General features: G+C 36.7%; 2 protein-coding genes across 2 annotated transcripts; one reads left to right on the top strand and one right to left on the bottom strand.

The window, feature by feature from the left end:
* Positions 1-4,140: 4,140 nt before the first annotated feature.
* LOC120328086 (uncharacterized) lies at positions 4,141-5,293 on the bottom strand. Its single transcript, XM_039394486.2, has one exon. It carries the CDS (start codon positions 5,210-5,212, stop codon positions 4,748-4,750), a length of 465 nt encoding a protein of 154 aa, XP_039250420.2. The 5' UTR covers positions 5,213-5,293; the 3' UTR covers positions 4,141-4,747.
* Positions 5,294-6,074: 781 nt separating this feature from the next.
* Positions 6,075-8,300, top strand: LOC120328087 (small ribosomal subunit protein uS14-like). The gene is made up of 4 exons (XM_078114248.1): positions 6,075-6,228; positions 7,491-7,590; positions 8,014-8,049; positions 8,237-8,300. Exons 1-3 carry the CDS (start codon positions 6,167-6,169, stop codon positions 8,020-8,022), a joined length of 171 nt encoding a protein of 56 aa, XP_077970374.1. The 5' UTR covers positions 6,075-6,166; the 3' UTR covers positions 8,023-8,049; positions 8,237-8,300.
* The last annotated feature ends 3,596 nt before the right edge of the window (positions 8,301-11,896 follow it).

Here is an 11,896-nt window from a genome sequence, read left to right as displayed (position 1 = left end):
CGAAATGGATCTTCAGTTATATTCCACTGTTTTCAAAAGATCCGGAACGTCGCGCAATGTGGATATCATCTATTGGCAGGACTGCTTGGTGTCAAGTCCAGAAGTCATCTCGCTTGTGTTTCACTGTTTGCGGACAGCACTTCGTTGATGGTGAGTGATAATGTGCCGTTATCAATTTCTTTAAATATTCATAAGCTTCCTCATTTCAATCAATGAGCATATATTACCATTCTATGTCGGGATTAGTTAGCCAGTTATTTGTTTTCAGAAGCATGGACTTGATGGTGGGGGATGTCGTAATCGACCAACGGTCGTGTGAACCATCCTCAGTGGAAGGAGAGCTGCAATCCTCTCGCACATAACTATCCCCGCATGGGATTGGAACCTGTGAAACTACCAGGGTGATCAGAGATGCGGTGGCGAGCGTATTCCTAGATGGCGAATTCAATTGAATTCTGGTTATTTTTTGCATGAGCACTGGCGTTAAACTTTTCACACTTAATAATAGATTACCTGCTAACTAGGGAAACAATACCTTATGGCAATTGATGATTAATTCCTTACACAAGTCAAGTCTGCAAGTAGGCCTAGGCCTACCAATAACAGTAGTTTGTCATCCACTTTCCATTGAAATGAGGGAGCTTATGAATATTGAAAAAAATTGATAACGGCACATTATCACTCACCATCAACGAAGTGCTGTCCGCAAACAGTGAAACACAAGCGAGATGACTTCTGGACTTGACACCAAGCAGTCCTTCCAATAGGTAGTATCCACAATGCGCGACGTTCCGGATCTTTTGAAAACAGTGGAATATAACTGAAGATCCATTTCGTTGTCTATAGCAGGGCTACCCAAACTAGGGGCCGCGGCCCTGTAAGGGGCCGCGAAACGAATTCTAGGGGCCGCGAAGAGAACACCAATTTTACACAAAGTACTGTATCTATTGCACTTTTTCACTCTTGATTTGAAATACAATTATTGAGAATAGTGTAAAACGATAATTTCACGATTCCGAGTGAATATACATCATCATACCGTGTTTGTCCGAAAATAAGACATTGTCTTTCGAACACTGGGGCTTATTTTGGGGGGATGTAGAGAATAACGAGATTTTTTTAATATACAAAATATGAATACCGAAATATATAAATAATATGATTAAATATGATACCAAGTTGATAGAACGTTTTCATTTAAAATAGCTTTTACATATAGATTATTAACCATTTACAAAGTAGATTTCTTTCTATCGACTAGGACTCAGTGGTTTTCGAACTTCATTGTATTGTGACGCCCTCCAGAAATATGCTCAAGTTGCGACTTCCCGTGAAACATACCGTACGTATTGATACATTTTAATATAATACCTTTTTTGCAATGAGTTTTATATAAGCGAACAAACAAAACCTAACAACAGTCAGTGAAATCACATTTATGGTATCTCATGGTAGAATAGCCTGCTTTATATAAATACGAAATCGCAAAGGAGATGGGGTGCGCAACGCTTTTTAAACCAAGGAAAAATATTCGTTATCTACAGAAAACCAAATTTTCAGAATTAAACTTATTTATTATAACACCATCACGAAATTTTGCGACGCCCTAGCAGAATTGAAACTTCCACGGGATTAGGTGAACAAATTGCGCTATCGACGAAGTCTTTTTTCAAGGCGAGCGCTTGAATTAAAATCAATTTTAAAATTCAGGCTTGGACTTATTTTGGGGGAGACACGGTAGAATCATCGCGCTTGCATAACAATGCATATTCTGATCGTTTAAACCGATTTGCGTGCTTGCATAACAATGCCGGCTTTAAACGCTAAGCTAGCGGCTCCGGAAAGCGATTAGCTCAGTGCGCCTCGAAACATATTACATATTATATTTATTCCAAATGTTTTATTGTTTCTCATTAAAGCAAATGATGTGTATATGAATCAAATTCATTTTACATTTCTATATTATTTACTTTCTGTTACGCTGTTACGTAACAGGTAAACCTTAATGCTGCAATTTCGTTGGCCGCAGTTTATTCATTTGCTGAACCGCGTTCATCGAACATGAGTGGGTTTTAAACATTTTAAAGAAAAGCTAGGCAGAGTTAGGCCTACATGTTTATAAACTTCAAAAGGCATAAAGTAGGCTACATATTAACGATGACAAACTTGTGTTTTATTTTGCGGCAGCATATTTATTTAGTGGAGGTGCGCCATTAGTTTTTTCCTTGATGATTTGGTGCCGCTGCAAACCGCTGCTTAATGCTAAGTTTGATCAATAAGAGTGAACAATTCCGGATTAGGACCAGGTCGTCGGTGGGCAGACATCGTAGTTTATCATTAGGCCTGCATAAACAAACATTGCGCCACGGCTGAACTTATTATGCAGCAAGAAGCATTCGCACCCATTACATTGAATAATCTGAGTACAGATGTTTTTGTTATTGAGTAGCCCTTTGAACTTTTTAGCAATATTAGCGTGAACAAGGGCCGCGAAAAATTGTAATATATTAAAAGGGGCCGCGAGCTCAAAAGTTTGGGAAGCCCTGGTCTATAGTATAGACTCTATACTATACTTACAGCCAAAGGAACAATACGAAATAACCATTTTCAACAGCCAAACAAAACGGAAACGTATAATACGACTTGCAACTGACAGGAGCCAAATGGACGTTTTTGTTTTTTTGCCGTCCAGTAAACAAAGTCACGTTACCCGTGAAGAATTTTTCGGGAGTCAAAGGTCAGGGAAAGGTACATTGAGGGATTTCAATTTGACTACAATTTCGCCTTAACAATTTTTCTCATCCGAAATATCTCAAACCACAAGCACTCTCATAATGAACAAGAAATTTTGCGCTCAGTCTGATAAATGCTATGTAGCCTAATTTATGATCAATGAGGGTTGAACTTATATTCTGGAGAGAGAGAGAGAACAGACAGTTCTTTTTTTGTAGGCGACTGGAAGACAAGCCTCCTGTCTCCTGAGATATATATTGTGCCGTAGTGTCATACACAGCATGCGATACCCAAAACCCTGAGGCAATTCTCCACACTTCTGTGCCATCGTGAGGTAATCGGTGTGTATGACAAAATAGAAACGTAACATTAACAATCTATCTTAGGTTAATCAATATTATTTAATTGCACATGACAATTATTGGCAATCTGTTTTGAATTTTCTCATGTGACAGAGTTCAGATAATGCAGTCTACGATAGCAATAAGAATTTTTGAAAAATTAACTTTGTTTTCACAATTTTTACTCGAGTTGGGGTAAATTTGGGTTTATGTTACTATAACGCTAACCTATTAAATCAATGTTTTTTTATTTGAAAAGTTGTTGCTTTGTTTCGCCCTACAAGCACACTTGTTCTGTTTTGTAACACCGAATAACTCGCCATGCCTAACACAAATTCACTTTGCTTGGATCTTGCTTCGACATCTTCTTTCTTTAAAATTTAAACAACTTTTCACGAAAAGCTCGCCGACATACGGAAAAATTTTGCAAGCTTTGGTAATAACTGAAAAATCATCTACGAATGAAATGTATGACACGACGTATTGTCAACTACGGCTCGCCGGAAAAGCGGTCACGTCAAAAATATCGAGGTAGCCTGGCACAATTAATATTCTCTGCAACGACAATTCATATATTTCATGTTTTCGCCCATTTTACAGCCGATGACTCACTGAAGACGGTTGGTGCGAGGCACAAATCATCGAATGACCTTGTTGACAACATGCAACCAAACAAGATGCTTGTCGACGCAAAACAGATTCAAGGGCACAAACCGAAACAGATGTTGACATAAATTGACCGTGGGATAATCCACTTTATTGATTGCTTTTCAGATTACGATAATATCAATCACCGATCAATCGGATGAAATCAAATTGTTTGTTGACTAATTCCATTGCGGCCCATATACTTAAGGAGTTATTGATTAACTGTAGCGATTAACGAGGCGCAACAACCACTAATACCAGCAGTTTCCCAGTATTCGACCTTGTAAAAATCAACTCCCTTTATTAACTATAGATAATTCAGTAACAATCTTAGTTCATCGTAGAACAAGATCAGCCAGTGCCATTCATTTTCTCATGTGCATTTTATTAATGCATCAGCAACACAAACCAATGACAATAATTTTAAAATTAATCTTTATTCTATCATTTCTATCAACTGGAATTTCATTAAGATTGAAATAGTGAAAATTACATGATTTAATATTAAGATAAAATTAAAGTTTCAGGTACCACATAATCATGCAACATCTATCACAAAAACAGTTAACGCAATGTACCGCTAGCCATGTTAAATTACAAACAATAGTACCACTTTTATGAACCGATATAAAGGGCAATGGATAAAATGCCACGAAGATAATACAATACATTGGCCATACGTGAAACCATTCGTAAAAATGCTGCAATTTAAAATTAAAACAAAGCACATACATATTCTGTGTACAGTAAATTGCTCCGAGTATGATGAATATAGGTCAATTGCTTTAAAACGTAAGGAATAACTACAATAAATGGATTCGACATGAAGAAGCCTAGAAGATTGTGCCCAGTAATGGTACATCCAAAAGAAGCAAATTTTTTTGATGAATAAGCCTTATAAAACCAATCTTAAGTCCCAAAGTTTTTCTGGGTACATGTTTGTTTGTGATAGTTAGAAAATGGGTGAAAAAGTGTTATATTAGAGGATACTGAATTGAAGTTCATGGAATTAATTTTGAATTCGTCTACAGTGCAACAGATGTATTCTTGCGGCGTTCGTATAGGATGCTTCCAAAGGCACATGATGCCAAGGAGAAGATAAGAACTGCAAAAGCAGTTAGAGAACCAAGAAGACCACGCAGCTTAATGTTAGTGCATCCAGGGCTGATATGTGAAATGGTTGGACAATTGCCACAGACATTTGGCGCAATGCATTCACCTCCATTACAACCATCTTCGCAAACAGCTTCATCACAATTCGCTCCACTCCATCCACCTTGGCATCCATTAGCACACCCTCCAGTCACTGAGTCGCATGTACGATCGTACACTCCTTGTACTTCTGTATCTTGGGGATTGTGACAGTAACCACAGAAATTTGCACAATTGGGTCCCCAGTATGATTGAGGACACAATGTAGTTGAATTAGAGGCAGCATTTGTGGCTGAAACAGCAAATGCTGCAATGATCACGATAATAAGGTTTTGCATTCTGGAATTACTGAATTATCTACAGTTTACTAAATGAACTGAAGGAAATTTGTGGTTAAATCTGAAGCAGAAAAAAAACAGAATTAATCAATATCTGCATATGATAATTCATTGAATTGACAATTCTGCAATTTGAGTAAGGTACGGTACCGGTAACTAAGTATTTTAGTACCGTATTTCTATATTATCTTTCAGAACCAGCTCTAGGCTATCTGTCTAGAAAAATGTGTGATGGCCTATCGTTATCGAACTTTTTGGCAGAGATAGACTACAGCAAATTGATGATTCACCAGCATATGATCCTGGATACCGTACTGTAATAAGTATAAATTTATTTCGACTCCATAATGAGCATAGAAGACAATAAAAAAATGAATAAAAACAAAATAAAACTTATTACAGAATCAGGAATAGTCTACCGATAGGCCTACCCACTGTACTTGAGGCAGTATAGTTACCAAAACAGCTTATACGAACACACTTCCTTAAACTGCGAGCTTAAAGCAGTTAGACTTAAATACAATCAACTACTGTCACACTGTATAGCCTATATCACAACCTTTGGCAGTACTACATACCGTTCCACGGAGAACGCTAGCTCAACCACGACAAGCCGCAGCAAAGGAACAGGCTGGGAAACGAGCGAGCGAACGACCTTTAGAAGGGAGCCGACGTTAATCAATAACCTGAGGTGCGAGAAAAAGGCACAGCTGCGAGCAATGAAAAAAATCGCGACCTCGGTCACGCAACAGTTCAAAATTGCGTGATAAATTATATTTTGATAAACTATTAATTTTTTAAACTACTATTAAATCAATTATCTTCAAAAAAGAACTATAATGTTAATTATAATGAAATTTGGCAAGTATTTTATTGCTGGAAAGCACGGAGCCTCAACCTAAAAACCTCTTGTCCACAACGATAAATTGACATGCCTCTTTTTCAACCGCCACCATGGGACACCAGAACATTTGGCATTCACACCCTAGAAAATACGGTCGTGGGTCGCGATATTGGTAAGTTATTTAATTTACTGTTAGTTTATAGGTTATCATACATATTTCAAACATCCCAGTATAATGCCGTGTTTAACGGCATATCGGCTTACGCAGAAAATGGGACTTGGAAGAATAGAAACCAAGAAGCTGAAAAAATATTTTCCCCAGCTGCTTCCGTCTGTGTCATATCATTCATGGTCAAGAACAGTAGGTAGGCCTATGATATGGAAATGAGAATTGTAATGCCACTATTTTATCAATTCTTTCCATCGGGAAGAAGTACATAAAAAGGACTGAATCTTCTATTAGTAGGGCACAGTTATCACATTCCAAGAATAGCCCTAACATTGAAATACATCACTTATAACAGTGAGTGCAAGCCCTTTTATTCGACAGTCTGGACCTCCATATTATCAATCACAATCTAGAAATGTCACCATTGGATTCTTTGAATAAATAATCCCTATTTACTGAAGGAATTTTTATCATAGCATTTGAATATATTGAGCAAAAAAATGCATGTTTGGTTATGTGAAGGGTGTGATAAATTCAGGTTATTATCGGGACGAGCATGGCGCCATATGACACATCTTCCATGCCAGTCATCCTCGTTTCAGAGGCAAACAGGATGTTTGTTTTATTGAACCAAATGTCTTGGAATCGGAGAACTGGCCCTACTGGCTACAGCATCATTTTATAATGCTACTATATGCAGAAATGCAATAGTAAAAACATTGAAATTCACTTAAAATATTTGATTATCGGAAAGCTCAAAACTTAGACCAGTCAATATTCAGTTCTATCTTGCCGAGAGAAATCTATGTTCACCTCATGCACAGATGCATCTGAAACAACTGATTTGACTATTCTCATGGCGAACAAGGACTGGTAATCGGATGAGAGGTTAAGCCGTTGTCTCTCCTGATAAATATAAAATTCTTGTCCTATCCTCTTTTAACATATACGACCCAGTCTTGGGCCAGAATGATGAGAACTTGGAATTACCGTATGATCACTGTGATTATACATTTGCGGCTTTATTCTCTGACTGGCTTTTGAATTTCAAAAAAGTTTCATTGATTTTTACTGGCAGAATGTAGTATTCTGGTATTATGAAATTCTGGAATTGTGCAAATTTTTTAGACTAAATATTATATCGGAATAGCAGTATAATACCGCGCCTTTGCTATGTGATCACTGTTACTATTTTGGTACTCAATATACAGTATGTTTTGAACAAATACAGTATTATGATTTATGGAAAATCACTTCTGTTACAGTCGCATCACTGGAAACCGTCATGGTCTAATTAGAAAATATGGTTTGAACATCTCCCGCCAGTGCTTTCGCGAATATGCAAAAGACATAGGATTCCAGAAGGTACATATTAGTTGGATAAAATTTATGCATTATTTTTTGTTCCACGAAATGGATTGTCTGATGATGAAAACATGGAATTACCGTCTGATGTTTCATGATGAAAATCTAGCGGCTTATATTTCTGATGGACATCTGTATAATTATTCCTCTTACTTGATGTGGACAAATTCCTATTATTCTCAAATATATGGCTTATTTAATTGAAAAAAACTAGTACTTGACACTCATTTAATCTTGTTGGCAGGGCCGTCAATTCCCACTGCTGGGCTTGAAATTTAAAAAATATATTATGGAATATATATAATATTAAATGGAATATACTTCAAAAACTATGATATACTAATTTTGGTACTGCGACAATATAACTAAACTTAGTTTGCTCAAACTAGTGGCCACCATGTAAAAATATTTTTCTTTCAACAGCTGGACTAAATAAAAAGATATATATTTCCTGTTGATGTGAGTATTGTACTGTTAATTTATTTACATATGCATAAAAGTGTTTGCACAGTGATGATACTTTGGAATTACCGTCTTATTACTTATGCTGAAAACTGTGCGGCTATTTATCTGAGTGCTATCCATTCTCAAGTTAAATTACACCTTGTGTATCTGGCATGTGATTAACATATCACTTCTTTCACAGGTGTCTACTTGCAGGTCAAACCATGGAGTTCGGTTCATTACAGTAATAAATTGTATATCTGGAATTCAAATGACCTTTTTCCTCTTCTAAGGTGTGATATTTCAGTAGGTCAAATTCAGGCTAATCATCATCAGTACTAAAAGTGGTCTCATAATTGAACGAGAGTGATGACCATATGATAGCAGGGTTATCGTCCTTTATGTAATTTCTGTATAAAAGCATGGATAGGTATAAGGCGTGAGACGGACCAGCTGAAGACTGCTGTTTAGTGGTATGGAATATACCTTGAGTAAGGTTCTGCCATTATGTAACTTTCAAATATCTTGAAAAGCAGGCTTTCTTGCACTAAATGTCTGTTTCGTTATTATGACATAGAAAGGCGAGAATTCGTCTTTGATCATTCCTGTTAAAAATGATGTTTGCTATACAGCAGGGTTGGCCAACCTGCCTTCGCCCGAGGTCGACTGATTGGTAGGTAATAAGGTAATGCGCATAAACGAATGGGTATTGAATATGCAGATAACTGCACACACGCATACAAAAATTGACCACTCGACTCTGTATGCGCATTCTTAATAAAATCGCCACAAATTCGTGTTTCCCATGTTGTAGCGGAGAAAATATTTCATCGTTTATTTAATAAGATTCAGGTCTAAAACCTGCCTAGTTTTCAAGTGTTTGAGTTTTCTCAAAAAACATTACCAAGTATAAAATTTGCAATTTTCTTAGATCGCATTCTAATGCCACTGCTGCTGTTGCAAATAATAAATATCGGACTACTCTTGAGGCGATAGAATAACTTTTGATACCGCAGGTTATTGTGGGATCGTTTGTCAGTCGACACCGTCAATTTTTAGAGGAATGTTGGTAAATTCATTAACATCAGACTCAACGTGGCATGCAATACTGTATATTGAGTAGGATAGTTTGACGATAAAATCTTGTTTGTTATTCCGGTGACCCTAAAGTTCCATATTAAGAACACAAATGTGTAGATATGCGCACTCGTGAAAAAGACAGCTGAATTTTGTATCAAATATCAGCGAACCTGAGACTTCAGTAAAAATACCAGTTAAAAACAGCAAAGGTACAGGCTTTTGTGGGACTGGAAAATAAAGGGAATCTAAATATTTTATCGGAAAGCAGTGAAAATTTGAAATTGGATGGCCGATAAGTTGCCTAGCTGAGCGATTTTTCACAGATTTCACGACGGTGATCTAGAAACTTGACCGATTCTGATCCGTTAAAATGCAGTTATGCACTGGAGAGTTTGTATTTACTGAACACATAGTTGGCTACCTTTGGGCCCTTGACTTCTACGAGCCATTTGCGAATCGACTGCGCTGGGTCCCAATATAGGTAGAGATAACAACAAACAAAAATTAGGGTTCTTGTAGAATAGCATGAATTGCCTTAATATATTATTAGCAGTGAAGTCACGATTAAAGTTGTCGTGCGGGTCATCCGTAAGTAAGTTTATTTCGATTTTCCGTTACAACAAAACAAAAAATATGCGGAAAATCAGGAGAGTAGGCAAAATCTAAAGGGATTTAAAACGGGCTTATGCGCGTGCGCACCTACTATAAATAACACTGTGTGGTATACAAGAAAATAACGAACAATATGTGATTCTGATCGCACGTAACCAGTGATGAGCTGGAAAAATCGTAACAACCGGAACGCACCTAATTCGCAAAAATGTAATATATTTACAACACGATGCCGACGTTTACAGAAAGTTTTGTTTGTTCAAAGATAGAGTCGAATTGCTGCACTAATATATGTAGAAATTATCTGAAATATGTCCGTGTAAAATTAAAATAATATTCATAGCAATTCAATACAAATGTTATCTAAGGTTTTGTTTGCTCCCCTGATTTCATAATCAGTTTTTATTTTGTTTTTATCTGTCAAATGTATTGTTATGCTGATTATGGAGTCGAAATATACTTATACTAAAATGGTATGGACCTTTCCCCGACCTTTGACTCTCGAAAAATTCTTCCTATACTTAACCATTGCAAAATTTTCGAGGCTATTTTAAGAGTGCTTTTGCGATTTTGCGCCTGTAAAATGGGGTATGTGTTTCAAACCATCATTATGATTCATCGCATACAACAATCTTTTTTTAAAAGTAACGGTAGAGAATTTCAGCCTAGTCTATCGCAGCTATTTCTACACTGATTTTTTATTACTGTAATTAAATTAAAACTCCTAGAAAGACAGAGTGATCATTGAATTATCTGATATATATTTAAGATTCCTGAAAACTAACGAATAGAGTTCAAAAACGAGGTAATGTTCACGACCACGCTTGAAAATCTGTCTGAGTGAGAAAAGTGTCTGAGCGAATGCGAAAAGGGAGCATTGTTACGTTACTTTTTGCATCTTGCTGATTGACCAAAGTCACGTAGTAAACAAGGAAGTTGATGCTCGAGGAAAGGTCCATAGGATGAATTTCCATGGGGGTCAAAGGTCGGGGAATTATCTATTACACGTCAGTGGACATAACGATCATTTTGCATTATTTTTGAACACCTAGTGGAAAACTTAAAAAGTCGCCTAATGGATTTGTTTTTATGCTGGACTCTTCTTTCTGCTTTTTTGATCACGTGCTCATCGAACGTCGGTGGCGTGTAACGAAATCTCTGCTCTGGCGAGCAGCGTCGTAGGTACCGGCAGGGTTGCCATATTGGCTATTTTACCGCCAAATTTGCCATTTTTGGCTTTTTTCAAACGCGTTTGGCGTCAGAATTTCCGTTTGGCTTTTTGGCGTTTTTTTGGCTTTTTTCAAGTCTATTCTAGCGTCTATTATTAAAATCATATGAAATACAATATTTAGTGTGTAACAACTGAACAATAGCCTATTACCTGTACTTAGCTACTGCACATTAGGCTATCACGGAGCATCGATTTCCTTGTTTGTTACATCAACTCTTAATCATACCCAATAAGAAATAATTGCAGTTTCTGCAGCTGCTCAGACAGATGTTCAAGCAGGGTTCTAAACATTGCCTCGTTTTTGTAGTTTTGCGTGTTATTTGTCAGTTTTTAGCTCTGTTTCCAAAAAGTAGTTGTATATCTTAATTTTCATTATGCCTGATAAACAATACCATATTTAAGCCTTAGTTTAATTCTGCAATTACAGTAATCAAAATTTAGTCTCACGAACGATGTGGTTAACTACGCTAAAATCAGAGCCATTATAAAACATGGCTCTGCTAAAATTACTGAATTAGATATCAGTGGTCCACCTGTGACTGTGAGCGGCACGGGGTTAGATAATTTTTTAATAAAATTGATGGTTTATAAATTAAAAAGTGAAAAAATATCCTATAGTAAAATACGATATAGGGAGAATTTTTTAAGGTATATCACAAGTTTAAGTAGAAACATGTAGGTATATTACATACTGAAGCGGCACCTCGTATTGTATATATTGAATGGTAAAATAATTCAGTCCGCTTGATATTTATTTCACCTTCTACAGTTCTATAGGAACTTTACTTTCTATTTCTGTGCCTCACTGAATGAACCGATGGCTCTACATCATCATCAGTACGTTGCCAAGGGCTTAAAATCGAACAAATCATGGGGCTTTTGTTCTTAGTAAAATTGTTGGCTTTTTCTGGCTTTTTTTGTGTCTTGATTTGGCTTTTT

The sequence above is a fragment of the Styela clava genome, chromosome 7 (genome assembly GCF_964204865.1).
Source record: "Styela clava chromosome 7, kaStyClav1.hap1.2, whole genome shotgun sequence".
Classification (NCBI taxonomy): Eukaryota; Metazoa; Chordata; class Ascidiacea; order Stolidobranchia; family Styelidae; genus Styela; species Styela clava.
The sequence above is the reverse complement of the archived record's forward strand: the minus strand, read 5'-3'. Positions and strand labels throughout refer to the sequence as shown.

Coding starts and splice junctions, on each gene's coding strand:
- LOC120328086 (XM_039394486.2), bottom strand. CDS start 5,212: ATGCAAAACCTTATTATCGTGATCATTGCAGCATTTGCTGTTTCAGCC.
- LOC120328087 (XM_078114248.1), top strand. CDS start 6,167: ATGGGACACCAGAACATTTGGCATTCACACCCTAGAAAATACGGTCGT. Junction 6,229..7,490: donor GGTCGTGGGTCGCGATATTG/GTAAGTTATTTA, acceptor CTTCTGTTACAG/TCGCATCACTGGAAACCGTC.